Here is a 27,058-nt window from a genome sequence, read left to right as displayed (position 1 = left end):
TTGTGGCAATAAAAATACACGAAAATAGTTTTAATCACGTTGGCCACTGCTCTGCGACAATTCAGAGAACGTTAAGGGAGGGGTCTAGGGTTTGACTTTCAAAAAATCGATTTTTTGGAAATAGCTTTTTCTTATAGTAAATCATCTCAAAAATATTGTCCCAAAATTTCAGCTCAATCGGAGCAAAACTTTTGGAGTTATAGACGTTTTTGTCCCCACTCCTCTGCGACAGCTGCGAGCGTTTGGAGCGGAGCGTTACGCGTTTTTCTCGAAACCACTTTTTCAAAGTCCGTGACTATTAGAACTTCAACAATATTTAACCGATCCTTTTCAAATTTGGTATAAAACTTCTATATATAAAATACCTCCCCCCCACTGAGAGATTTTTCACTTTTTTGTTTTACATTAAGGGCGGTTTCCACTTATACAGCAAAAAAATCAGTGAAAATCGCACTTTTTGCTTCAAAAACGCGCTGGCAACGTAAAAATTAAAAAAAAAAATCGGAGCCAGTGGGGGGGAGGTTTTGGTGATAATTTAACCAAATAATTCTGTTTTTTTTATTTCAGGTGATTCTACAACTAGATACGATAGTCACCGCAAATCACCTTTTGGAAAAGGCGTTTTCGGAAAAGTTACCTCACCGGCTTATTTCCCGATATTTTCTTACAAAAATTTAGTACAATATTGTTGAAATGATGCTTTATAATGTACAAAAAGTTTAAATACATTTTCACTATTCATATCTCTAAAGCAAAGTCTCAAAAATTCATTTAAAAAAATGCTCAAACCCTAGACCCCTCCCTTAAAAACAAGGAAACTGCATTTACTGTTCTAACTCGTGAACGACATTCACTATAGGGAACCCAATTGGTTCCAATAGGAATTTAATGAATTGAAAATTGTGCACACCGTTAAGATGATTAGCGATATGTTTAGCAGCTTCAAATGAATGTGTGCTTTCTATGCCGGCGTTCATGTGAAAATATTTCACCAAGTCTGAGCATGCAACGGACTATGCCTCTTTATGTTATTAGGTTCGATTTTCCATACGTTTTCTGGTTGTGCATTGGTATTCATTCTGATAACATGATCTGGCCAGCAGAGCCGCAAGATTTCTTTTCGTATGTCTATATCGCCGTAAAACTCTTTGTTCCATGGTTTACGAATACTATGGCACTTACACATAATGGTCCAAATATCTTTTGCAGAATCTTCCTCTCGAACACTCTAATGAGAGACTTATAGTATGAAATGCGGTTTTTGTCCGTGGAGCGGAATTTTACTACGCAATTGCCCACATAGTCCAAAGTAAGGATTTCAAGGCTGGAATTATTATTAATGTTAATGCTAAATTCCAATTACCTCGAAATTACAATCAAAAACGAGTGCGTTGACTGATTACACAGGTCAACAACGTTTTGTTCTAAGAAAGCGTAGGGTCATTTTTGAAGTAATTTTTTGCGTAGAATCCGAATCCGGGCTTTAAATTGCTCTATCACGTCAGGATTTTGAGATATCCTAACGCTGTTTTTGCCCATTTTTGAGGTTATGTAGCTACGCAGATTTTGCTCTTCATAAAAAAGTAAGCATAGTATTTTAAAGTATAAGTCTTCCTCTTTTAAATGCCCTTGAGTTTGCTTAAATATCTTTATTTTTTACTGAGATATCGCATTTTGAAGATTCCATGTTTGTGAATTTTTCGATATTCGAAAATCCATTGAGATAACATGAGACGTGATACGGTCGATTACATAGTCGCACAAAAAAAATAACATGGAGACTTCAAAATGCGATATCTCAGTGAAAAATTAAGATATTTGAGCAAACTCAACGGCATTTAAAAGAGGAAGACTTATAATTTAAAATACCACGTCTACTTTTTTTATGAAGAGCAAAATCTTCGTTGATACATAACCTCAAAAATGGGCAAAAACAGCGTTTTTTGCACTTTTAGGTTAGGATATCTCAAAGTCCTGACATGATAGAGCAATTTAAACCCCGGATTCGGATTCTACGCAAAAAATTACTTCGGAAATGACACTACACTTTTATAGAACATTCCGAACCCATTTTTTGCAGACCTGTGTTATTTATTTATTTTCAGAATCCAAGAAAAGATGACTTCAAACTGACTACTAAAACTAAAGAATGATGAAATTATATAGATAATTAAATTATAATCGTATGTCTAAGTGAACTTAAATTTATAGTTCAATGGTACAGAAAATTTGTTTTTTGAAACTGATAGCTCTAGCAAGTTAGAATTTGAGATCTCATTATGGCCTCCAAATAAAAGCATTTTCTAACTTGGAGCTCTCGAATGTCATAAACAGCAATTTCAGGGTATAAGGGTCCGTAAGATTTGAGCTAATATTATCGTAAAAACCTAAGACAGAATATGATTTTGATAAGGTGAAATTAATGTAACTATTAAATGGAAATGGAAAGGTTAGCGACGAACATGGTGAAAGATTCCATTAGACCAGAGAAAATAGAGACCTCGTATGTTCGGAGAATTTTGTTTGGACGCTCAAAAACCAGCCTGAAGTCAAGTACTTCAGAAAATTATAATTTTTAGTTTTAAAAAACATATTTTCAAGTGGTAGTTCAAGTGAAGTCTAAGATTTTGCTTTTACAAAATATAAAATTCCTGCCACAAAAACATATGGAACACAGGATAGTAGTAATACCAAAAAATATTTAGTGTCCATGTCTCAGGGTTTCACTCAGGAACCCACGGCTTTTTCTTCTTTATTTTGTCTGATGCAATGGCACATAAGAGTATTTGCAATATCTTTCTAAATTTTATAAAATTGGCGGAGTACAGGTTTATGATAATGAAAATCACTCTGACCGGGTAGGTAGTAAAGAATTAATTTTGATGGCGCAAGGTCTTAGTCATTAGTAGTTGTATATATAACGGCCGCTGTAGCTGTAGACGTATCAGGTCAGTCCATAAATCGTCCGTTTTTAAAGGTGGTTTTAAAATTTATAAAAAAAATGTTTAAAGTATCTATTAATCAATAATATATTTTCCTTCATTATTTACAATGTCTTACCAACGTTTAGGCAAATTTTTAATTCCCTGCTCAAAAAATTGTTTGTCCTTGAAGCCAAAATACGCTTTGATATCCCTTTTTATAGCTTCTTTTGAGGAGTAGTTCTTGTTACACATATGTGATTGAAGTCCACGGAAAAGGTGATAATCACAAGGTGCAATAACCGGAGAGTATGGTGGATGCGGCATTAGCTCCCATCCGAGTTCGTTCAGCTTGCCTAATGTTTGCCTTACGGTATGAGGTTTTGCGTTGTTGTGGTGAAACAAAACTTTGCGTCTATTAACTACAGACGGTCGAATTTTTTTAAGTGCCTCATTCAGGTTTGATAGCTGATGGGAATAATAATCAGCAGTTATCATCTGGTTTGGTTCCAGAAGTTCATTATAAACAATACCGGCCATATCCCACTAAATAGACAGGAAAATCTTCTTGGGGTGAAGACCATCTCTAGGGGTCGGTTCTGGTGTTTCATCTTTATCTAACCATTGGTGTTTGCGAACAGGATTATTGTAAAAGACCCATTTTTCATCACCAGTAACGATACGGTTCAAAAAACTTTCATTTTCATTTCCAAGTCGTTGCAGCAGCTGAGAACACACATTCACTCTCTACTGAAGGTTGGCGACGGAAAATCTATGCGGAACCCATTTTCCCAGCTTTGAAACCTTTCCCAACTGAACCAGGTGCCTGTGAACTGTTCCATGCGATGAATTTAACTTCTGAGCTATCATATTGACTGCCAAATTTGGCTCAGCTTCCACAAGTTCGAGCAAGGTGTCGGAGTTGAACAATGTTTATTTCTGCAGCAGCAGTTGTTGTATTTTTACCATTTTTATAAAAAAATACAAAATATGCCTCTTATACGCGTTCGAAGATTCCATTTTATTTTTTAACAACACGTGCTTCTATCCGCGATTAAAATGACTTGTTGAATGCACAATATATCAAAGAAAATATAAATAGTTCCGTTATACTCCGCAAATAATTTTTTGTTTGCAAAAATCGTACCTAAGTGAAATTATGGGTAAAATATGCACGAACTTATGGACTGACCTGATATAACGACCGCTGGAACCGAGTGGGTTGATGCGTAACTGCCATTCGGTTGTGTCCAGGTTTGATGTTATAATTAAGCCTCTTAATATACTATAAAACCAAACTTCCATTTCTATAATACACACTTAACATACATACATACATATTAGGTACAAGTGAATCATTGAAAGTATTGCCCATTGCTGGCTACTACTTTTCCCCATCTTTAGGGTAGATCTTGTATACCGTCGCGGTAAAACTGTTCATCTTTTGAGGCTATCCACGGACCAAGCCATTTTTTGATGTCTTCATATGATTGGAACTGCTGGTCAGCTAGACCATGTGCCATTGATCGGAGCAGGTGATAATCGGACGTCGCAATATTTGGAGAATATGGCGGGTGGGCTAGCATTTCCCAATTCAGTGTTTCCAGGTAGGTTTTAACGGGTTTGGCAACGTGAGGCCGAGCGTTGTCATGCTGTAGAATAACTTTTCCATGCCTCTCCGCGTATTGCGGTCGCTTCTCGCACAGTGCTCGGCTCAATCGCATCAATTGACGTCGATACCGATCCCCAGTGATGGTTTCGCTTGGTTTTAACAGTTCATAATAAATAACACCAAATTGCTGTAATGAATCCATTTTTCACCACCCGTCACGATGCGATGAAGAAAACCCTTCCTGTTTTGCCCCTGGGGCTGTTGTTCACAGGCGAAAAAACGACGTTCAACATCCCTTGGTTTTAACCCATAAGAAACCCAAGTCCCCTGTTTCTGAATCATTCCCAAAGCATACAATCGCTTGGAAATGGATTGGCGGGTAACTCCTAATATTGAGCAAACTCTTCTTGCGTTTCACATGGATCCTCATTGAGCAATGCCTCCAATTCAGCGTCTTCGAAGGTTTTTGGCCTTCCTTCACGCGGACAGTCGTCAACATTAAAATCACCGTCTTTGGAGCGACGGAACCAATCTCGGCACGTTGCTTCACTTAAAGTAACATCTCCATAAACTTTTTGTAACTCTCGATGCGCTTCAGTGGCCATTTTTTTCGAATGAAAGAGGAAAATCAACACTTCCCGCAAATGACGATTATTCGGCACAAAATCAATTCCAAAGAATTGCTTTATTAAAAGTGCAATAATGCGACTTATATTTTTATTAAATACTTATTCACCTTTTTGCCGAATTTGCATTTCCGGCACTTACCAAATAAACGGTAAACAATTCCACAGAATAATTCACCGTGCTAATATGCAACATAGACAGAATTTAAACAATAAACGCTGTAACAGTAATTTTAAGGCAGTCTTAAGATAGATTCAATAAAGCAAAGTTTGATTTTAATTGAACATAAATTGGTTTTTTTTTTTTTGTTCATTAAAAATATTGAACTCAAAAGTGGCGTAGTCGTTAGAATACTGCAAGTTCTACCCAACGTAAATCGGTAGTACGCGAATATTAATTCCTAGTGCGGTATAAGCAAGAAACGAACCTATTCGCGAATTTGTGAGCAAAAGATTGCCACATTGGTAAAAAAACTCGTGAAATTATAGTAAACAAAAGATTGCTACTATAAATTAAAAACTAAAAAAAAAAATTTCGTGAAAATATAGGAAGCAAAAGATTGCTACTATAAATTAAAAACTCAAAAAAAAAAAACCAAAAAAATCGTGAAAATATAGTAAGCAAAAGATTGCAATAGTAGCAAACTCAGAAAAATGTTTCGCGAAAATATAATAAGCAAAAGATTGCTACTATAAACTGAAGATAAAAAAAAATAATAATTTTCGTGAAAATATAAAAGGACATCAAAATAAATAAAGGACATCAAAAAGATCTCAGTCAGCCTTGAAGAATAATAGGAAAAACTTCATGCCAACGACATCGAAAAGACATCAGCCAGCCGTAAAGGAAAATAGGAAAAACTTCATTCCAACATAAGGACATCAAAAGGACCCATTCAGACTAAGAGACAAAGGAAGGAAAACTTTTAATTTTCTTTTATATGGACGAGTACTTGGCACCCAAACAGAATTGTATTCTCACCGAAGCCGAGGACAATAAAGAAATAGCAGACTTTATTAGGAAATTAATTAACTTAAGACGTTATTAGGAAATTAATTAATTAATTAATGTAATAAGAAAATAAAAACATGATGTGATGAGCTATCACAGGGACCGTTTTCGGACATGATTAAAAACAACTAAACTTGCATATCCGGCATGTGCCGTCTGGGATTAAGCAATTCCAAAGCTATTACTTTATTAAAAGTGCAATAATGCAACTTATATTTTTATTGAACACTTATTCACGTTTTTGCCGAATTTGCACTTTGCCGGCGCTTGCCAAATAAACGGTAAACAATTCCACAGAATTATTCACTGTGCTAATATGCAACACAGACAGAATTTAAACAATAAATAACGCTGTAACAGTAATTTTAAGGCAATCTTAAGATAGATTCAATAAAGCAAAGTTTGATTTTAATTGAACATAAATTTGCTTATTGTTTTGCTCATTAAAATATCGAACTCAAAAGTGTTCGACACCCCGGAGTGATAGGGCATTTTTTGTATTTGTGCCATGAAAAAGCTTCTCATAAAAACTATCTGCCGTTGAGAGGCCGCATAAAACGTTAGGTCCTTCTATTTGAAGAAAACCATCAAGCCGCACACCACAAATATTAAGAGGAACTAGGTCAATTGTTTGTTATGTTAGTAAAAAACTGTTTTATTAAGACTTTTTTAACTTACTTATCACTGGTAATTGTTAGAAAAACGCACATTTTGACAGCGCGCTCACTCTCACTCTCACTCTAACTCTATGATTTAAATTTAAATAAGAGGGTTATTCATTTGAACCACCTCGTAAACAATCTGCTAAAATTGTGCTTTACACTGTCTGCGTAAGTTTATGCGTTAATTGTGGGTCGTTATGAGTTTGACAGCAGATAAACAAAGTTGACATAAATATTTCGCAGCTCGCGTAAACATGTAAATATACGCGATTCGTAACTTAAATGTTTAGGCAAATACTCCTAATATGATATGGAGCGCCCGGTATCGAGAGAGCACTGGGAAAATGTGTGTTTTTTATATCCCTCTCAAATAGTGTCACTCAGTTAACAAAATTCAGGTGTGGTCAAGAGGGCTTTTCGTGACTTTTTAAAGTTCTATTTTCTTTGTAACATGGCTTGAATAAAAACATTTTACGCAGGGTTTGTTCTATTTAAAATACATGGTTCCTTTTGCATGTTGCGTATTGGTAAATTATTTACTTTAAGTGTGAAAGAAATATGGGTTGTGTGGAACTGATCTTAACCAAAATTCAGTTTCTTTCGTGACAATTAACTATATACACAAGTATATTCCAATTAGCGTGAGATTAAGTCAACGCTGTCACGATTTCTGTGCTTAGTGAATGTTTGTAAGAATACAATATTCGTGCAATTTATATGTAAAAACTCATGTACATACATATCTATGTACATATATAAGTATATATGTAAGTTCGACATTTGGGAACAAATGCCAAGCAAGTTTTATAAATCGAAAACAAAAACATCACCTGTCCCTACATACATTTTTTTATTTATAGAGAAAAAATGTAGAAATAATCAGTAGATCTTTGGTATTGTACGTATATATGTAGGTATGTATGTACTTATGTGGAAATGTATACCAGTGTTTCACACATTTCTAGTCATAAAGTATAAAAAAATGCACAAAGATTTAGTTTAATGACACGAACTTATTGGATTATAAAGAGAAAAAGCAAAGATTGCCTGTGAAGTTTGTGCAATGACCTCCTGCACGAAAATGCAGGCAGCGCGAAAATCAAGTCATGCAATATTCAAATAAATTTACTTATTTGCTTATATACTTGCACATGAACAATATGCATTAGACCCACGATTACATATACATATGTACATACCTTCGTAGTTGGCCTCTACTTTGTAAATATGTACATATATATGTATGCGCAATTGGCAAAGGCAGTCAGTTGGAAGCTGAATGCAAATCGACGTATACACACACATATACATACATATGTATGCATATTGCGTCAATGTACCATTGAAGACAGTGTGCTAGACAAAAATTTGCGTACATAATTATGTACATATATTCCCATTCTCTTACAGTGGGAAACATATGTACATACTTTGACACCAGAAGTACCTTTAATTACTTAAAATGCAAATAATGTTAAGTTACTGCAAACGTTGATTGTGCTGCACGATCGCAGGGTATACTTAAATAAGTGAATATATATATATATAGTAGTCGTACCCTAAGGTATCGTCTGCAGGGTAAATCTGTGAGACTGAATCCTTCTGACATTCTAGACGAATTATTGTGCAAATTTCATGATAAATATTGTTTTTATTTCACAAAGGAGAAGTAAAACATGTAGCTGAGACTGTTGGAAAAATAAGGATTTTAAGAAAGTTTCATTTCCCAATTAGACATCGTACTCATTGGTTCATAATATTCAATTTCAGTTAATATTGTGAGAAAAGAAGATAAAACACCTTTTTTTGTTTCTTATATTTATTCTCCACCTTCTGCTTTGTTTTGGCTGTTTTTCAATGAACACGAAAACGATAAAAAAAAATATTTACATATATAAATGGCGAGCTCCTCCTCCAATTTGTGGCGTGCGTCTTGATGTTGTTCCACAAATGCAGGGGCCTACAGTGTCAAGCCGACTCCGAACGGCAATATTTTTATGAGGAGCTTTTTCATGGCAGAAATACACTCGGAGGTTTGCCATTACCTGCCGAGGGGCGACCGCTATTAGAAAAATGTTTTTCTTAATTTTTTTGGTGTTTCACCGAGATTCGAACTTATGCTCTCTTTTAATTCCGAATGGTAGTCACGCACCAACCCATTCGGCTACGGCGGCCGACGATAAAAAAATTATTCTCCAAATTAGTAACGAGGCGAAAAACAAGCTTTTACCATGTTCAGAAAAATGTTTTTAGGCACAGGTAGTGCCTGTAGCGCTTATAAAGGGTGTTTTTTTTAGAGGTTAGGTTTTCAAGATGAAATAAAACGTATATATTTTAATGTTATGGCCAAGAATTTAGCTTTATTATAAAGATAAGGGTTTGCCATTATGTTTTAAAAATGATTTCGGGCAAGTGGCCGCCGCGGCTGGCTCGAATAAATTCCAGCCGAGAGGCCCAATTTTCGATCACTTTTTGCAGCAATTGGGGCCGTATGTCAGCAATAACGCGCCGAATATTCTCTTCCAAGACGTCAATCGTCTCGGGCTTATCTGCGTAGAACAGCGACTTCACATAGCCCCACAAGAAATAGTCCAGCGGTGTTATATCGCACGATCTTGGAGGCCACGCCACAGCTCCACGGCGCGAGATAATGCGCTCACCAAAAGTTTCCATCAATAAATCGATTGTTGCGTTGGCTGTATGGCATGTAGCGCCGTCTTGTTGGAACCAAAGGTCGTCCACATCAACATCGTCCAATTCAGGCACGAAAAAGTCATTAATCATGGCTCTATAGCGCTCTCCATTGACTGTAACATTATGGCCGGCTTCATTTTTAAAGAAATAGGAACCAATGATTCCCTCTGCCCATAGAGCACCAAACAGTAACTTTTTGAGGATGTAACGGCGTCTCAGTAATGGCTTGTGGATTATGTTCACTCCAAATGCGACAATTTTGCTTATTAACATACCCATTCAACCAAAAGTGAGCTTCATCGCTGAACAAAATTTTCTTCGATGTGTCGCGCGAACCGAACCATTATTTTCGTAATAAATTTGCACGATTTGCAAACGTTGTTCAGGTGTAAGTCTATTCATTATGAAATGGCAAACCAAACTGAGCATAAATCAAGTGACAGCTGTCAAAAAGACCATCTACGAAAAAAGTAGTGCCAACTTGAAAACCTAACCTCTAAAAAAAACACCCTTTACTTGTCCACGAAGTTCAATAACGTGAATACCAGTAACCGTAGCCACACTGATGCTCTAGCTTAATGTGAACGGAACAATCACGTAGAAGTGGCGCGAGATATGGCTGCAGCTGCTTCCGATAAGGAGAGTCTTATAATGGATATCTGTAAAGTAGCCTCGAATTTTAATATCGGAAAGAAGTTTTAAATCCACTAAGCGTAATATCTTCGCTGATGGTACTTACAACCTTGTTTGGCAAATGAACGTAATAAATAAAATAATAATGATTCTATTTGAAATTTTCTTGATTGAAAAATAACAAAGAAGAAGGTTTAATTAACTGATATACATATGTATATAAATAAGATGGTTTTTAATTAAAAAAAAAAGATTGAAAACTAATAACAATACACATTTACAGTTGAAGGAAAAGTGGATCAATGTTGTATGTTTTTCTAAAGGTATATTATAAGAAATTTGACTGTTCTACATAGCCGATTTTAGAAAAACTCGAGAAACGCGCAGCTGAAACTGTGATTAATAAAAAAAATGATTTTGGGACACACTCCCGTTTTTGAAATTGTTTTTTAACCACTGTTTTTAAACGACAGTACAGATAATGGCGAATCCGCATGAATTCGCAGCTGATTTATTTTCTTTTCTTGAGATTTGCGGGTTGGAATACCAATGTTTTTTTGGTTTATTTACATTTTCATTGCAATTTTGACAATCCAATTATCAAATTACAAAAGCCAAATAAATGTAGATGTTGCTGTTGTACTAGCGAACTCAAATCTCTTTGAATTCACCTAGGTGAAGATTCCAAATAGACCAACTTTTGGCTATCAGATAAATCTTTCTACTAGATGCCGGGACAAAACAGAAAAGAGTGTGCCTACAGACCTACCCAACTCTTAACTATCGTAGAACTCACATAGCATGCAAAATCAGATAGCAATTATATCGAAGTTGAATTCCTTGTGGGACTTATCTAAGACCTTATAGGACTGTCGAAATCATGTTTCACTCATAAAACGCAAAAATGTATTTTACCATCTCCAGCATATATGTAGTATGTACATATCTCTACCCTTTCCCGTGTCTTTATTTTTGTATTAACTGGGAATTATATACCATTAAAGGTTAGCTTTTGCGAATTAAGTTTGTGGATATGCTTTCGTAAATACCTAAGTGCATAATCATGAATGAATGTAATATCTAAATATATCCATACGTGCATAGTACATGAATAATCGCGAATGTACCCAACAATCTTTGCAATAAAAATTTTTTATTTGGCACAATTAACAAAAATGTCGATATACAAACAGTCTTTGTTGCAACTGCAATATGGCGAGCATAACTAGGTCTGCGGCTTATACAATGGACAAACAGCAATACTTCGTACCACCGCTTGTCATTGTTTTCTGTTCAGTCAAACAAGCATTAAATCAATTTCGATCCATATAAAATTTACATTGTAAATCAATTCCAGCATAAAAACAACTGACAATTTTTTTTACAAAATGCATTTTTCTGATACCTGTGGCTATTTCTTAAGTAATGCGCATTATGCACATATGTATGTGTATGCGTGAGTGCGCCAATTGATCGAGCTAAACGTCTTTGGTGCACGTCTATCCCGTGGAGAAGAGGTGATGGTGCATACGTTTTGGTGTCTGCAGTTAAGTCAATTAAAAGGCCTCTAACGGCGGCTGCCGTAACCGAATAGGTTGGTGCGTGACTACCATTCGGAAATGCGCAAGTTCGAAACCCTGGGCACGAAGCACCAATTGATAGAGAAAGTTAGACAATGGCAAACCACCGAGTGTATTTCTGCCATGACAAAGCTCTTCATAGGTGCGCAAACAGGTCCCTCCAATTGTGGAAAACACCCGAAAAGGGTGTAAGCGCCAAATTTATATAAGTATATAACTGCTTCAAAATTGGTTTTATGGAAGGACCTACATTTTTAAGCCGAACGGCAAGTGGTTTTTTATGAGGAGTTTTTTCATGACAGAAATATACTCGCTATTAGAAAAAACTTTTTCTATTATCTGATGTTTATGCATGGAGATTCGAACCTATGCATTGCCGAGTGGTAGTCATAAAATTGATTTTACAATGCAAATAAGAAAAGAGAATATTTAATCTGCGACGATATATTATTTAACAATCGGCGTTATAATGTGATATATTATACTTTTTTTTTTATTATTGATCAAGAGCCGTTCATTTTAGTTAAACGTGCTCTTGCTACTTGAATACAAAACTCGGTTCTGACCGAACGTGTGACATTTATATACATACTTGTTGAACATAGGTTCCATCGATTTAAAGATTGCAGTGATTAAGTATTGACTTGTACCAGTAAATATTTTACTGATAATGCAAGTCAAATTATATTATCAATATTTTTACTGCAATTTCTTTAAAATAATATTTTTACTGAAATTTTTGTCCAGTAATAAGTAAACAAATATTTTTACTGCAATGCAGTAAGTATAATGCAGTAAATATACAATGCAGTTTACACATCTATGTACTTAACTAAGTGTATTTTTGTAAAAATTATTTGAATAAAAAAAATTGTTTACCACCAAAACGTAGGTAACTAGGAAAAATTAATTTTATCATTAGACATCTCTCATTTCAATTTGTTAATGAAAATGTTCAGAGGAGCCCAAAATGACAGCGCTGAGTGTTGCGTTTTCTGTCGCCTTGCGTTAAGGCTAGAATCTAATACTCTTCTTTTCGCTTAGCGTTAGCAAGTGGCGAATAGATGAAGTATACATAAAGATATGTATCTTGACAACGAGTTATACAAGTTCTTTCTCGATAACTTTATTGTTGCTTTCGCATGAAATTTTCCCCCAAGCTAGTCGAGCAGAGAAGTGGCGAACAGAAGAGGCCTTATATACAAATAAAGGCGGCCAAGTACGTTGCTGCAACGAAAGCAAAGGACTCATACTGACGGTCCTATGAAATTCTGCCACTTCTAGCTAAGAGACACGCGAAGTTATTCTCAGTTGCGCCTTTTTTCGGAAATGAATCCTTTTCCTGTAAAACCCCCTTGGGGGAACCTGTTATCCCTATAGGGCGCGTCCCCACGTAAACTTCGTTAAAAAAACTCCCTCAACCCAAGGTGTGATGCGACCCGTGCCTATTGGGTGGGTTTGGCAGCCGGGAGACTAAATAAGGCTGTCTTCGTACGGAGCCCTCCTGATATCAGGCCGCCTCAGGTTGTAACGGTGGCCTTGCCATAGTATGGGGCGCTGCCATGGTCGACCATGGTCGACCAACCAACCAATTAACACTTAAAATCGAAATTCACCGAAAATAGCAGCCAGTTTGTCCTGTTGTCTTGAACAACGAATACATAAATAAATATCAAAATTAAATATTTACATTACGAAAATCTCAAGCTACATATTTCCATTGATCTTATAATAACCGCTGACGTTGGCGTTCGGAGGATGAAGATCTGTTTGCAATTGGGTTTTAGATCAAAATTTAATGCATATTGAGAGCAGGAAGAGTGTTACCCATGGCAAAGAGATTTTAGAGGTCTGGTCATGATGAAAATAATTCAAGAGGTGTGATCAAGAACAGACTGTTAACCGGCTGTTCTCAGCGAATTTGAAAGAATCAACTGATTGGCTGATGTCAGCGTGGTCATTCAGCGATTTGTTTACGAAGAAATTTAGATTGTGTTGGTAATACACGAAAAAATTAATACAACGGCCCCTTCGTAATCTGTAATCCTTGAAAGTTATTGGACGTTTGCGTTTCACCCGAATTAGAGTAATGATTTGAAATAAAAAACGAAAAACATTCAAAAAAACTTAATACTTATATATACTTTTGTCTTACAAGAATACGTCAGTATAGGTCACACCAGTCGAACGTAATGACTAATCCATTTTCAATGTATCATTAAATGTCATGTATTCCGAACAAAAAGTTATTTTTATGTTTATTACAGAAAAGTGAAATCGAATTTTTAACTTTATTGCGTTTATTAGCTCAAAACTGGTATGGAAAGTACTTCGGGATGGGAAAAGCGATACTAATATTATTTTGGCGATAACAGTTTTCTCTAAATAGATGGATTACTAGTAAATATGTTCTGTTATTCCTGAGTTTATTATTGGCGGCCGCCGTAGCCGAATGGCTTGGTGCGTGACTACCATTCAGAATTCAGAGAGAGCGTAGGTTCGAATCTCGTTAAAACACCAATGAAGAAAAACATTTTTCTAATAGCGGTCCTCCTTCGGCAGGCAATGGCAAACCTCCGAGTGTATTTCTGCCATGAAAAAAGGTCCTCATAAAAAAATATTTACCGTTCGCGGTCGGCTTGAAACTGTAGGCCCCTGCACTTGTGGAACAACATCAAAACGCACGTCGCAAATAGGACGAGAAGCTCGGCCAAACACCCAAAAAGAGTGTACGCGCCAATATATATTATATTATTCTCCTAAATCAAATGTTCTTATATATTAATTTATAATATATTCTTAGTTAAGATATGTATGTATATTCGAAATAGGAAGCAATTCGGCCCATAAAGGCTAACGTTCCAGGCGATCCATAAGTTAAAACATGTGCATTACAATTGGTGAATCCTTAAAAGGAGAAGAACTGGGAACACACGCAGACCGGAACTTTATACATATGTAATATACTTATAAAGATAATTACGGTATTCATTCATTCATTAAGTCTATGGCTACAAATCTAATCTGATCTTAAATAAAAGTTATGAGTAATAAGAGTTAATCTTATTCCGACTTAAAGTCTAGGAAGAAAAAAATTTCAATTTCAGTAATATAAAAATTAAATAAAAATAACTTTATGTCATAACTTATTTGATACAATTGAAAACAAACTTAAAAGTTTTATAAAAAGTTATGTTGACAATTTTAATATCTGATATAGGTTTTTCTTTTTTTTTTCAATAAATTCCAATTTCGTACATGACATTTCCCTGTAGCTTTCAGATAATCTTTATTGAGCTCAGATTCTAAGATAAGTTCGTGCGGTTTTACAACAGATGGCGTAACTTGATTATTATTCCATCGATCCACATTTCCAAACATTCATTGGAGAGCTACTGTCGTAAGGCACAAACGTCAGTATAAGTTTTTTATTTGAAGCGTAAACAACAATATTTTTACCACACTTGAAAATGTCGAATTTCGTGCCAAATAATGTGTTTTTGCGGGGAATTCTTTAATATGAAGAAAAAAGCAGCCGAAAGTCATCGTATCTTGGTGGAAGTTTATGGTGAGCATGCTCTAGCTGAGCGAACGTGCCAGAAGTGGTTTGCACGCTTTAAAAGTGGTGATTTTGGCCGCGCCGCCAAAGTTCATGGATACCGAATTGGAGGAATTGCTCGATCAAGATCCGGCTCAAACGCAAGAAGAGGTTGCAAAAACTTTGGGAGTTGATCAATCAACCATTTCCAAACGTTTAAAAGCCATGGGAATGATCCGAAATTCAAATTTCGAAAAAAACCGCACGAACTTATTCATAGACCTATTAATTTCTGCGAAACGTAAGACAAGTCGTCGGACACAAATATTTTTACTTTTGATTCATCGCAGAAATCCGGATTTTTGCAGACATACTTTCTGGCAAAGACAAGCCGACTTTCTTGATTTTTTACGCTCTCAGAGCACACGGCGGAAAGTTTCTACACTGCATGACTTTCCCAATTTATGTGAATCTCACTGACCAACTTTGGTGCCGATAGCTTGTGATTTACTTTAATTTATTGGCAATATAACGCTGTTAGACTCGTTGAAAGTTGTATTCGGTACAATATACATAACACATACACACATACGCACTTAGCATGCATTTGCTAAACTACATTAAAATTTTGGCAATATACCTACATACATCTTAGTTTGTAAGTTGGGTCGATTTAATTTTATCAAATAAGCCGAGAACCACTGTATAAGTATACATATGTATACATGTGTGTATGTATGTACTCGTATTCATAAATCTTAAAGCAAAAGTAAGCTATTAGTCCACACATGTCTAAGCATGTTTTTTTGTCCAGTTGAAAAGCAGATATCTCGGTCAGACTTTAAATTGTTTACAATTTGCGACACTATGTAGACATCAAGGCATACGGCATAGACAGCAGCACCTGCACCACTTCACTGCAATGCATAACTAGTATTTATTCGAGGCAATAGGGCACATATTCCACCAGCTAACCATCGCACCATTCGCAAAAGCTAATTGAAATTGCCAATTTTAAAAATGTTACCCCAATTGTTGAGGCAACCAATGTATGGGGATTTTATGTTCATATGTATATAATTGCGCATAATCATTGCTAGTCCGTGTTTTTGTCACTTTAGTACCATTTACGACACTTACTGAATGCTAGGTACCATTTTAAATTTCGTTCAACGTGATATTTACTATATGTGCGTATGTAGGTATGTATGTATTTAAGTTTACTGTTGATCAGAGGCTAGTACGTGTGCAAAGAATATGCATACATAAACGAAGTGCTTGACCGCGTTTATTTATGACCAAAAATTATAATGAACAGACTGTTAAACTAATCGTTGATTTGAGAAAGTGCGCTCGAGTTCTAATTTTCCCACAGCTCTGGCAACGCGCATACATATGTATGTATGATTATATAAGTAAAAAAAATATTATATACATAATCCAGAGCTATGATATCACACGACAGAGTAGAGCAATTCGCAAATTATTGAAAAAAAAAAAACGTTAAAACATATATCCTGTCCAACAAATATTGCATTTTTTTGTGGCATTCGCCTTCCTTAAGCTTAGTAGGAAAGAAATTGTCTGACTAGGCCATATGAGCTATATATATCAACTTATATAATATATGCATGTATGTGTGTGGGACTTTTTGCCAAAAGCTCTGCAGAGCGATAATCGTGTCACAAAATAGTATTCCCTATTCACGATTGGTCCCTTCGGTAGGGATTTGGACGTAATCGGTAATTGAAAAAACGCTTTGCTTTCGCAGGTTCATGGCTTGTTGGAAAACAACTTTTAAGTCTATGACTCATTACGGTGTGAGATGTGTAATCTGAAGGGAGAAATCATATCTAACTCATATCATATCATAAAAATCTAGAACTTTCGAAAATATTGTACAATTGACAAAAACTGCAATTGGAAGCACACCGAGTATTCGAACCCGCGCCGTAGGTTTGTAAATTAAATGTCAATTTCAGTTCATCACTTTTCTTTCGTACTTGAGATAGAGATCGACTAATCGATTGACGATGCTCATTCACTAAAAAAATGGAAAAATTCCGTATCCAAATTATTAAGAGAACTGAAAGTCATGGATAAAAGAATTCAGAAGGTGTGGTTAAGACCAGACCGTTAACCGGTTGTCAGCGAATTCGAAAGAATCAGTTGATTGGCTGACATCACCGGGGTCATGACAGCGCTTTGTTTACGAAAAAACTGAGATTGAGTTAGTGATATACGAAAAAACACCAACACAGTGTTCCCTTATGCTGTTTCGTTGCCATCTGAATTGCGTTAAATGGAAGGACAGAATTCAGCTACCGAATACCCGGTGACGTGGAAGCTGAACTTACTCTCACAATTTTGCTGCAGATGGCCTAATCTTATAATCTATCACCTATGAACTAATTCTCATTATATAGGAAGCATATAACAGCCCCGAATGCACTCGACATATACACTAACTGATATTATTTATTTATTTGTTTATCAAACACAAAACCAAAAGTTATTTTACAGTGTTTGAACTTGTGAACACTATTCTTAAAAATAACATAGTGTAAGTACACATAAAGGTAATGTAGGGAGTTATGTGATGCGAAAAACTCCAATATGTAAAATTCAAACCTATTTATGTCAGATCTGTATCCGATCCCGTGTAGGTAAATGCGAATATATGGTACATCAAGGGATTGAAATTACGATTGTGGCTCTAAATTATCATTGTTTCTTTGCAAAAATAAATAAAAAATAAATAGTAACACAAATTTAAATATCTGATGCAAAAACAATGTTCGGCCGCTCTGATAATTTTGTGATTGTTTCGCTATTATTCTTTGATTTATTTTTCCGTCTGAGAGTGCTTGAGTAAGTATTTTAATAAAGCCCAATTATTTTATAGCTCCATAAATTATAATTATCAAAACTAGATCGAATTATTTTGTTTCCTGCATATGTTTATGCAGCAATTTTTATTTACATAGATGCTGTTTTCCGGTACTCAAAAATGTGTGCTATTTTCTTACCCAAATGCACCTCAACTGAACATGAAATTAGACGAAATTTAATATCAGGGATTGTGGCGGTTATTTTTGCTTTGCTTACAGGTTTCCATAGACCTGTTCTATTATCGTATCCAGATCTAACGCCACTGCACGTACAAGCACAATTTTTATGAAAAAGTTTATGTAATATACCTCATTAATCTTCATTCAGGTAATCCGCGGTGGCACTGACTTAATTAGTTTTAATCACCAACAACTTATATTTAATTGCATACATATATTCATATTTACTGCCTTCCAATGTGATTTTTTACTTTATATAACTTCGTTTACAAATCTTGCTGAAAATACCGAAATGTTGAGTGTGAAATTTGTATTTACAAAAGTCATAAAAAGTTCATGGTTTAAGTTCAGATTTGGCCTTCAAATTTTTTAGTTCCATGCGAAAAATACACAAACAATGAAAATTTTTTATACTAAAGCGTTTCTTCCAAATATATAGAATTTTGTCAAAATCAAAAATATATAAAATGTGATTTTTCACTTATTTAGTGTGCTTCCTTGGCTTATTCAGCTTAGTATCACGATATTTGGAATACGACTATTGTTATTATTCTCACAAGTTTAGCGCTTTTATTGAATAATAAAAAGATACAGTTAGTACGTTTTTGACAATCATTCAGTTGGTCCTTTTCAAAATCCCATAGGGAGCATTAAATATCAAACTATAGAAACAGTTTTGTTTTTTACCGGTCACCCCTCGGCAGGCAATGCCAAACCTCCGCGTGCATTTCTGCCACGAAAAAGCTTCGGCATGAAATTGTGACGCCTAATCGGATATTGTCATCGTCTACGCTTCTACGCCACGCCATAGTATGGCAATATGAGATCCTTATAAAGAGTTAGTTTTGTTCATTGAGAGTGAACTTTACTACTCAATTGCCTATTTAGTTCAAAGTAGCACTTGTTGGCAAAAGAAATTTTTCGTTGGATTTCAAAGCTGAGATTATTATCGGTTTTAATGCTGGTCCCTAAATAAACAAAGTCTCTTAAAATCTCGAAATCATAACTGTCAACAGTGACGTGGGTGCTGATACGTGTGTGCGCCGACTATTTGTTTGATGACAGGAGGTACTTCGATTTGTCCTCGTTCACCACCAAACCCATTCGCTTTGCTTCTTTATCCAGTTTGGAAAAGCCAGAACTAACAGCGCGGTTGCTGAGGGCGATGATGTCAATATCATCGGCATACACCAACAATTGTACGCTCATATAAAAAATTGTGCCTGCTCGACTAAGTTCCGCGGCTTGCACGATGCTTTCCAGTATCAGGTTAAAGAAGTCATACGACAGAGAATCATCCTGTCTGAAACCTCATTTGGTATCAAACGGCTCAGGGAGGTCCTTCCCAATTCTGATGGCGCTGCTGGTAGTGAGCAGCGTCATTCTGCATAGTCGTTTAGTTTTGCGGGGATACCAAATTCAGACATGGCGGCATACAGATAACTCCTTTTCGTACTGTCGAATGCAGCTTTGAAGTCAACGAAAAGATAGTGTGTGACGAGTTTCCTTCCCTGGGTCTTTTATTTATAAGGCTAATCCCGCGGTAATTGGCACAGATTGCAGTTTCACCCTTCTTGTAGATTGAGCAGAACACACTTAAATTCCAATCGGTAGTCATGCATTTATCCGCGTAATAATAACGCATAGAATTCTCCAACTTGAATTTTTTGTATTTTGAAGCTAATTTCGTTCTTTAATGGAAAACAAATCGTGGGGAGGTTGATTTCAATTGTTCTGATCTTTCCATCGTATTGCCAATGATTTTTTTCATATAATATACAATATATTATTTTGTATTCTTGTGATTATTTCGTGTGATCATTTATTTAAGAGAAGATGTCTGATTGATGAAATAAACAATTTCAGTAACATTTTCAAGAAAACTTAAAACGTACATTCAAAGAAAAATATACATATTTGAACTATGAACGCCATCAATATTTCTGTTCATGTGTAAAACATAAGAATAATAATTTTTACAGACCTCTTAAAGACAATATGAGCTGAAATTGCTTGACAATTTAAATTAAAAAACAGAGTTTAAACATGCGTAAAATTATTTCTTTAGCACTGAAAAGCCAAACGAAATCGGACTCGAGATCACATTGAATTCTCTAAGTGCGCGGGTTATGTTTCTATCTCTCGAAGGATAGAAAAAAAAAATACTTCGTTCTTTCACCATTGAATTACAACTGATTTTTATTTTTAAAAATGTTTAAAATGAAACTTATAAATTAATATTCTGTATTTTAATAATAATTCCTATGAACTCAATCTAATTTCAAATTGCTTATTCTATATTTTAATAAAAATTCAGATGAACTCTGCCTTTAGTTCATTGACTTAGCTATTTTTATGTTTAACCTTGGAGGTTTGGTTGGTGGTTGTTTCATGGGGTTTCCATAACTCGCGTGATTCGTGTTAACCAATTTAAGATAAAATGGGTAAGTATTGTGTAGTGTTCTAGTAGGGATATGAAAGTAAGTATCCCGTAACAGAAACGAACAATTAATTTCTCATTTAATTACACTAAAAACAAAAGACAGTTCGAACATAGCCCAAAGCGATGGACAACGAAATAGCGCAATAATATTTCAATTATTAGTTAAGATAATCTCAGATATTTTTTCGATAAATTCTTGTTTGTTATAATTATAAATATAATTGTTTCCTTTAAAATCGTTTTGGCCAAGAATATGAGAAGAGGAGCTTACTGCTCACTTGAAAAGAAGAACATTATTTGGAGCCTATACCAAAAAGGTCAAAACAAACAAAAATTCCAGAAATAATGAGTTGTTCATGTAAAATGGTATACTCGATTCATGCCATCAAATGTATCAGTACAGATAAAACTATGCTTCAAAAAAAGAAAGTTCGAAAGACTACAATTCAGCAGGACAAGGCTCGTTAAGAAAAGTTTTCCCAAAAAAATATGCAGTTCTGGACCGACCAGCACAAAGCTCCGATCTTCAATGAAAATCTGTGGAACGATATTAAAATGAGGGTTGGGTAAAAACAATTTTAAAATGCCAATGGTCTATTGCAAGGAGTACAGAAAGCGTAGATCTCTCCATATTTCATATCGTAATACTCAGATAGCATACTCAGCTTTTCAGTTTCTCATCAATTTAATTCTTTAAAGGACATTAATGTTTCAAATGACTATATTTTCAAAAAAAAAAAAATGTTTTAAATACTTGTTATATCAATATGGGCATCAAACAAAAGAGAATAAGTCCAGCTTTAAAAAAACAAGTGTTTGTTTAATTTCGCCAAATGTTTTATAATATTGTAATTTGATAATTTTATCCTTAATTATCCTTGAAATTAATTAATTTGAAACAAATATATGTTAAAGGTTAAATATATGTTAAAGTATGTAAAGGGTGGTAACCCTACCCATAAGGCAGCCCCGACAAATCGGGAGGTAGGGCAGAGAAGTGATCAGTCTATTTTGAATATGTTTTTTAACTCTTTGCAGCTATCATTGACGCAAAGGGAAATTGAAGAATGTTTGTATGAAGATTTACCTTCAGGACCTGAATGTGAAGCCAGTTCCGATGAGGATGAAAATCTAGACACGCCTGAGTGAGTGGCCAGTGTCAAAATCGATATTGGATGTGTGTGGGGCAGATGTACAGAATATTCATGAAGAGCTATTCATATCATACCATTATCAAACTTTGTAAGTCAGAATAATATTGTTAGCTCTACGATCTTGCAGCCTCCTAAATGGAAAGGACCTTCTCTATGGATATACCTGGCGAGTTTGTTGAGTGTGTGGGCTGAGCTGATCATATAACCAGCTTGGAAGATGTAACACCACTCCGATTGTTTCGCATGTTTTGAACAGAGGACTTGGTTGAGGTCATAAGCTTTGAAACTAACCTATATGCAACACAAGAAGGTAAACCTTTTTCTCCTACCAGTCCTTCTGAAATACAAACTTTCTTGGCCATAAATATGGTGATGGGTATAAAAAGCTACCGATAAAGATTACTGGTCTTCTGCTCCTGATTTACGTGACTCCTACATTTCCTCTTGTATGCCCCTAAATCGCTTCAGCTGGCTTCTTGGATGCTTGCATCTGAATGACAATAATCTCATGACTGCTAGAAAGCATCCAGACTATGATAAGTTATATAAAGTCCGTCCTATGCTTGAAATTCTTCGCCGCAACTTCAGAAATAATTATAAACCATCCGCTGTAAAGAAATACAACAGCAATATGAACTTCGTTGATAAATTCGATCAATTAAAAGCCTGTTACTCCATCGGCCGAATCCCAAAAGTGGTGGCACCGATTTTTTTTTTATTTCTTGGATTGCTGCGTTATCAATAGCTATATAGCTTACAAAGAGCTTCTGATTAACAGACCTTATTTGGATGAGTTGACATTGAAGGACTTTCGCCACTCAATTTATCAGGGGCTGTTAGCACCTTGCTACGCAAACAAGCGAGCTCCAGGAAGTTCCGCGATCAGCAATGGATCAAGCCCAAGATCTCCTGTACCAGTTGCTATAAAACGGTATAAGCCTAGCGTGCCTGCTGAAATCCGCCATGAGAGTAATAGACACCAATAGCTTAGAGGCACACCTAGAAGATGCGCATTTTGCAGTACCAAAAGCGTTCCTGTTCGCACAGTATGGCAATGCAGAACATGCCACGTTCCACTTTGCCTCCGAAAAGGAAAGACATGTTTTTCAGATTTTCACAAGAAATAATTGTTTGTAAATTTATTACCAAATTTTGTATTGTCTTTTTTCTAAAAATAAATAAAAAAGTGAAGTAATTGAGTGCATTAGTTTTAATAAATTTTTGTACCCTTCAGTTATGGTGGTTACTGGTGGTGACCACCTTGTTTCCCAAAAACCTAACGGTAAATATTTTTTTTTTTTTGCATTCGTGTGTTACTTGTATTCCATATTCACCAATTAACAACAAAAAATAAATTTTTTATGTCGCAGTAAAGAGCGTGACGGAAAGAGTTAAGCATTGACATTTTACAACATATTATAGTATTCCTTGCTGCCGGGTACTAGGTGGCGTGGCAGTCGAATTTGCTCGCTCAGTTCCGTTGTTCGCCAGAACTTAAGACCAAACCAGGTAATCTATCATCCTCGTGGAGTTCTAGCTTAATTCGTTTGTTCCAAAGCATCTATTCAAGGTGATATCACTAGACCAGCTGCACAAAATGAAATTACTGAAAGTCGTTTCATTCGCACTATCGTCGTATGCAAGGCGAATACACATATGATATTAAAAGTGGTACTTTATTTTTCGCGATTTTGACAAGGCTGACGTGATTCACCGTATCAATACAAAACAAATCGTCCCCTTAGTATTAAAATAGCCTATAATTTTTTTGATGTTTTGAGAAAATGAATTTCAAACTTTTTGTCGAAAGTAGCTCTCACTCAAATCTCGTTATGTCTGTAAATATTTATTATTTTTTGACTGACGTTTTGACCTACTTTGTGGAACTAGAATTTGACAAAATTTTGACCACATATAAAATCGACGATGGAGAATCCAAAAATTCAATAAAAAAATAACAGCCTATGAGCACATAGGCTATTGTTATACTAAGGGGACGAAATGTAAGCCTCTTTTTTACACGTTTTACATGTTTGCAAAAATTCAGTGAATGACTTAGTATTATTGTGATTTGTGTGGTACGACGTTCATATGTAAGTAGATTAACTACTTTTCGTGCATAATAATTCGTTTACATATAAGTAGATAATCTACTTTTTCGCGCTTTACTCAAAATCCGTGATTAAAAAGCGCGATTTCCTATACAAAATTTCTCTCCCAAAATCTGAGATTATAAAATAATCCCAGATAATAACGATACTTATTGGCATACAACCCTGTGTTTTCTGTGTTATCGATAATTATTATTACGAATGTAAGGAGAAACATCAAAATAAAAACTACATACATAAATGAAATGGATGCCGGCAAAGAAAACAGGTCTTTAAACATAATTCCAATAAAATGTTTGTTAAATATTATTAATTAGGGATTCATTTTACAGAAAAAAAACGTATGTCCATAAACGTTTTGTCCTCCTTTTACTTATTATAAAATGTAATATAAAATTTCCTATGCGTATCACTGCCATAATTTTTTGCACCTTTTACGGATTTCCTCCAACTGTTTATTATTAGCAACCAATTGCGCAATTAAATTAGCTATTCCTTCTCCTTGTATTTTCTTCATATCATTTGTAATAATTAAAGAAACCAATAACACCGAAGTATTCCACCAAAATAATTTCTATGAAGAAAAACCTCTCAAAGCAGTATTGACAGCTGATTGTAGATTTTGCAGGTAATCTGCTATATGTGAACGGGTAGATTAATTTGGTGGATTTATAGGTGATTAATGCATATGTGAATAATTATTTTTACGAATGTAAAGATAAACGTCAAAGTAAAAACTAAATAAAATGAACGCCGGCAAAGAAAAGAAGTTTGTAGACATAATCCTAATAAAATGTTTTTTAGGTAATATTAACTATGCATTCATACATATAATAGAAAAAAAGCGTGTGTCCATAAACGCTGTGCCCTCTTATTCCTTATTATAAAATGTGATATCGAATTTCGAATGCGTATTGCTGCCATAATTTTTTGAAACCTCAGTAAACGTCGTTTACGGATTTCCTCCAACTGTTTATTACTAGCAGCCAATTGCGCAATCAAATTAGCTATTCCTTCTCCTTGCCTTTTCTTCATATCGTTAATAACAATTAAACAAACTAAAACACCCAAATATTCCATCAATATAATTTCATTATTCGTTTTCATTACAAATTAAACCTTTCACAATAGTATTGACAGCTGATTGCCAATTTTGCAGGTGATCTTCCATATGTGAACGGGTAGATTAACTTTGTGGATTTATTGCTAATTAATGTATATGTGAACATAGCTAGCATAGTCAGATATCGGCCCTAAATATAAGTTTAAACTTGCAATTTGATGCACACATGTATATGATTTATTATATTTTGTATTAAGAGCACCATTTTGAACATAAAGTTAAATATTTAATTGCACAGTTTGTATTGTTTTCAAAGATTCTTTATATTTTTCCAGAAGTGGTTCTATTTCTTCAGTCAAGAAATCGTCCACCTGCGCACAAGCACGCCCCGTAAATGTTTGAGCGTCAAGTATTTCATCGAGTTTGTTAAGAATAGGTTCAAAATAAGGGTCCTTTCGAATACGTTCAACCAAATCATTGTCCTTTCCGTATTGTTTGACTTGCGCTCCAGCTTCCTGGGATAGAACACGAATTTTTTCATGGCACACTTGTCGATCAGCACCTGCTTTAACCATGGCCATGATTACGTTTTCTGTCGACATAAAAGGTAATTCTTGTGCAATATGTCGTTCGATAACTTTCGGATAAACTACCAGTCCTTGGGAAATATTTAACAATGTCATCAATGCTGCATCTGCAGCTAGGAATGCTTCTGATAAAGTCAAACGCCTATTGGCAGAATCATCGAGTGTGCGTTCTAACCATTGTGTTGCATGTGTATTAGCAGCGTTTGAGAAGAGTGTAATTAAATGTCTTGCTAGTGCGCAACAGCGTTCTGATCGCATGGGATTTCGTTTGTAAGGCATAGCCGATGAGCCTATTTGTGAACTTTCAAAGGGTTCCTCTATTTCTTTGCGTGAAGCTAATAATCGTAGATCTGAGCACATTTTATGAATGCTGGTACCCAAACTTGATAATGCTCCAATAATTTCCACGTCAACTTTTCTTGAATAAGTTTGGCCTGTAACTGCGTAAGATTTTTCGAATCCGGCGAGTTTAGTTACTAATTTGTCCAACTGTATAACCTTTTCACCATCACCATTGAAAAGTTGCAGAAAAGAAGCTTGAGTTCCAGTAGTACCCTTCACACCGCGACAACGCAAATCTTCACGACAACGTCGAAGTGCACGTTCATCCATCAGTAAATCTTGAATCCAAAGACAAGTTCGCTTCCCAACCGTAGTTAGTTGGGCGGGTTGCAAATGTGTAAACCCTAAGGTGGGCTGAGACTTGTATTTTATAGCAAAATTCTTCAAAGAGAATATAATGGACGCAAGTCTTGGTAAAAGCAAATCTATTGCATCGCGCAATATTAAGAGGTCTGTATTGTCTCCAACATAACAGGAAGTTGCACCCAAATGAATTATAGCAGCTGCTTTAGGACATTGTTTGGCAAACACATGCACATGGGCCATAACATCGTGCCTTGTTAAACGCTCTTCAGCAGCAGCTGCTTCGAAATCTATGCTATTTACGTTATCTTGCATTTCAGTAATTTGTTCATTAGTAATATCCAGCCCAAGGGACTGCAATAAAGTAATATTTATAAATAACTATCAATTATATGCACAATAAATTACCTGCTCAGCTTTTGCCAGCCAAACCCACAACTGCCTCCATGTTGCGAATTTATGCTGATCACTAAATAAAAACTGCATTTCTTTGCTGGCATAACGGGTACTTAACGGGGATTCATATCCCTCATAAACACGAATCGTACTCATAGCTTTTAGAAATATTAATTCACTAATAATAAAAAGCACACTTTTCCTAACTCGTAAATGAAGGCGATAAGAACATTATCAAAGCCATCAGCTGCTTTGCGTGTCGTTGCCACATTAATAGTATAAAATTTACGTTTGTGATTTCGCAGTGTTG

General features: G+C 35.4%; 2 protein-coding genes across 2 annotated transcripts in view; both read right to left on the bottom strand.

The window, feature by feature from the left end:
• The window catches only part of LOC129242762 (peroxidase), a 77,644-nt gene that overhangs the window by 15,137 nt on the left and 35,449 nt on the right, over positions 1-27,058 (bottom strand). The gene's annotated exons all lie outside the window — the stretch shown is intronic.
• LOC129242788 (adenylosuccinate lyase) lies at positions 25,335-26,996 on the bottom strand. Its single transcript, XM_054879639.1, has 2 exons — positions 26,761-26,996; positions 25,335-26,706 (listed from the first exon to the last, which is right to left on the bottom strand). Exons 1-2 carry the CDS (start codon positions 26,902-26,904, stop codon positions 25,399-25,401), a joined length of 1,452 nt encoding a protein of 483 aa, XP_054735614.1. The 5' UTR covers positions 26,905-26,996; the 3' UTR covers positions 25,335-25,398.

Source organism: Anastrepha obliqua, chromosome 1 (genome assembly GCF_027943255.1).
Source record: "Anastrepha obliqua isolate idAnaObli1 chromosome 1, idAnaObli1_1.0, whole genome shotgun sequence".
NCBI classification, from domain to species: Eukaryota; Metazoa; Arthropoda; class Insecta; order Diptera; family Tephritidae; genus Anastrepha; species Anastrepha obliqua.
Note: the sequence above shows the minus strand (reverse complement) of the source record. Positions and strands in the feature narration are given on the sequence as shown.

Coding starts and splice junctions, on each gene's coding strand:
- LOC129242788 (XM_054879639.1), bottom strand. CDS start 26,904: ATGAGTACGATTCGTGTTTATGAGGGATATGAATCCCCGTTAAGTACC. Junction 26,707..26,760: donor GGCTGGCAAAAGCTGAGCAG/GTAATTTATTGT, acceptor ACTTTATTGCAG/TCCCTTGGGCTGGATATTAC.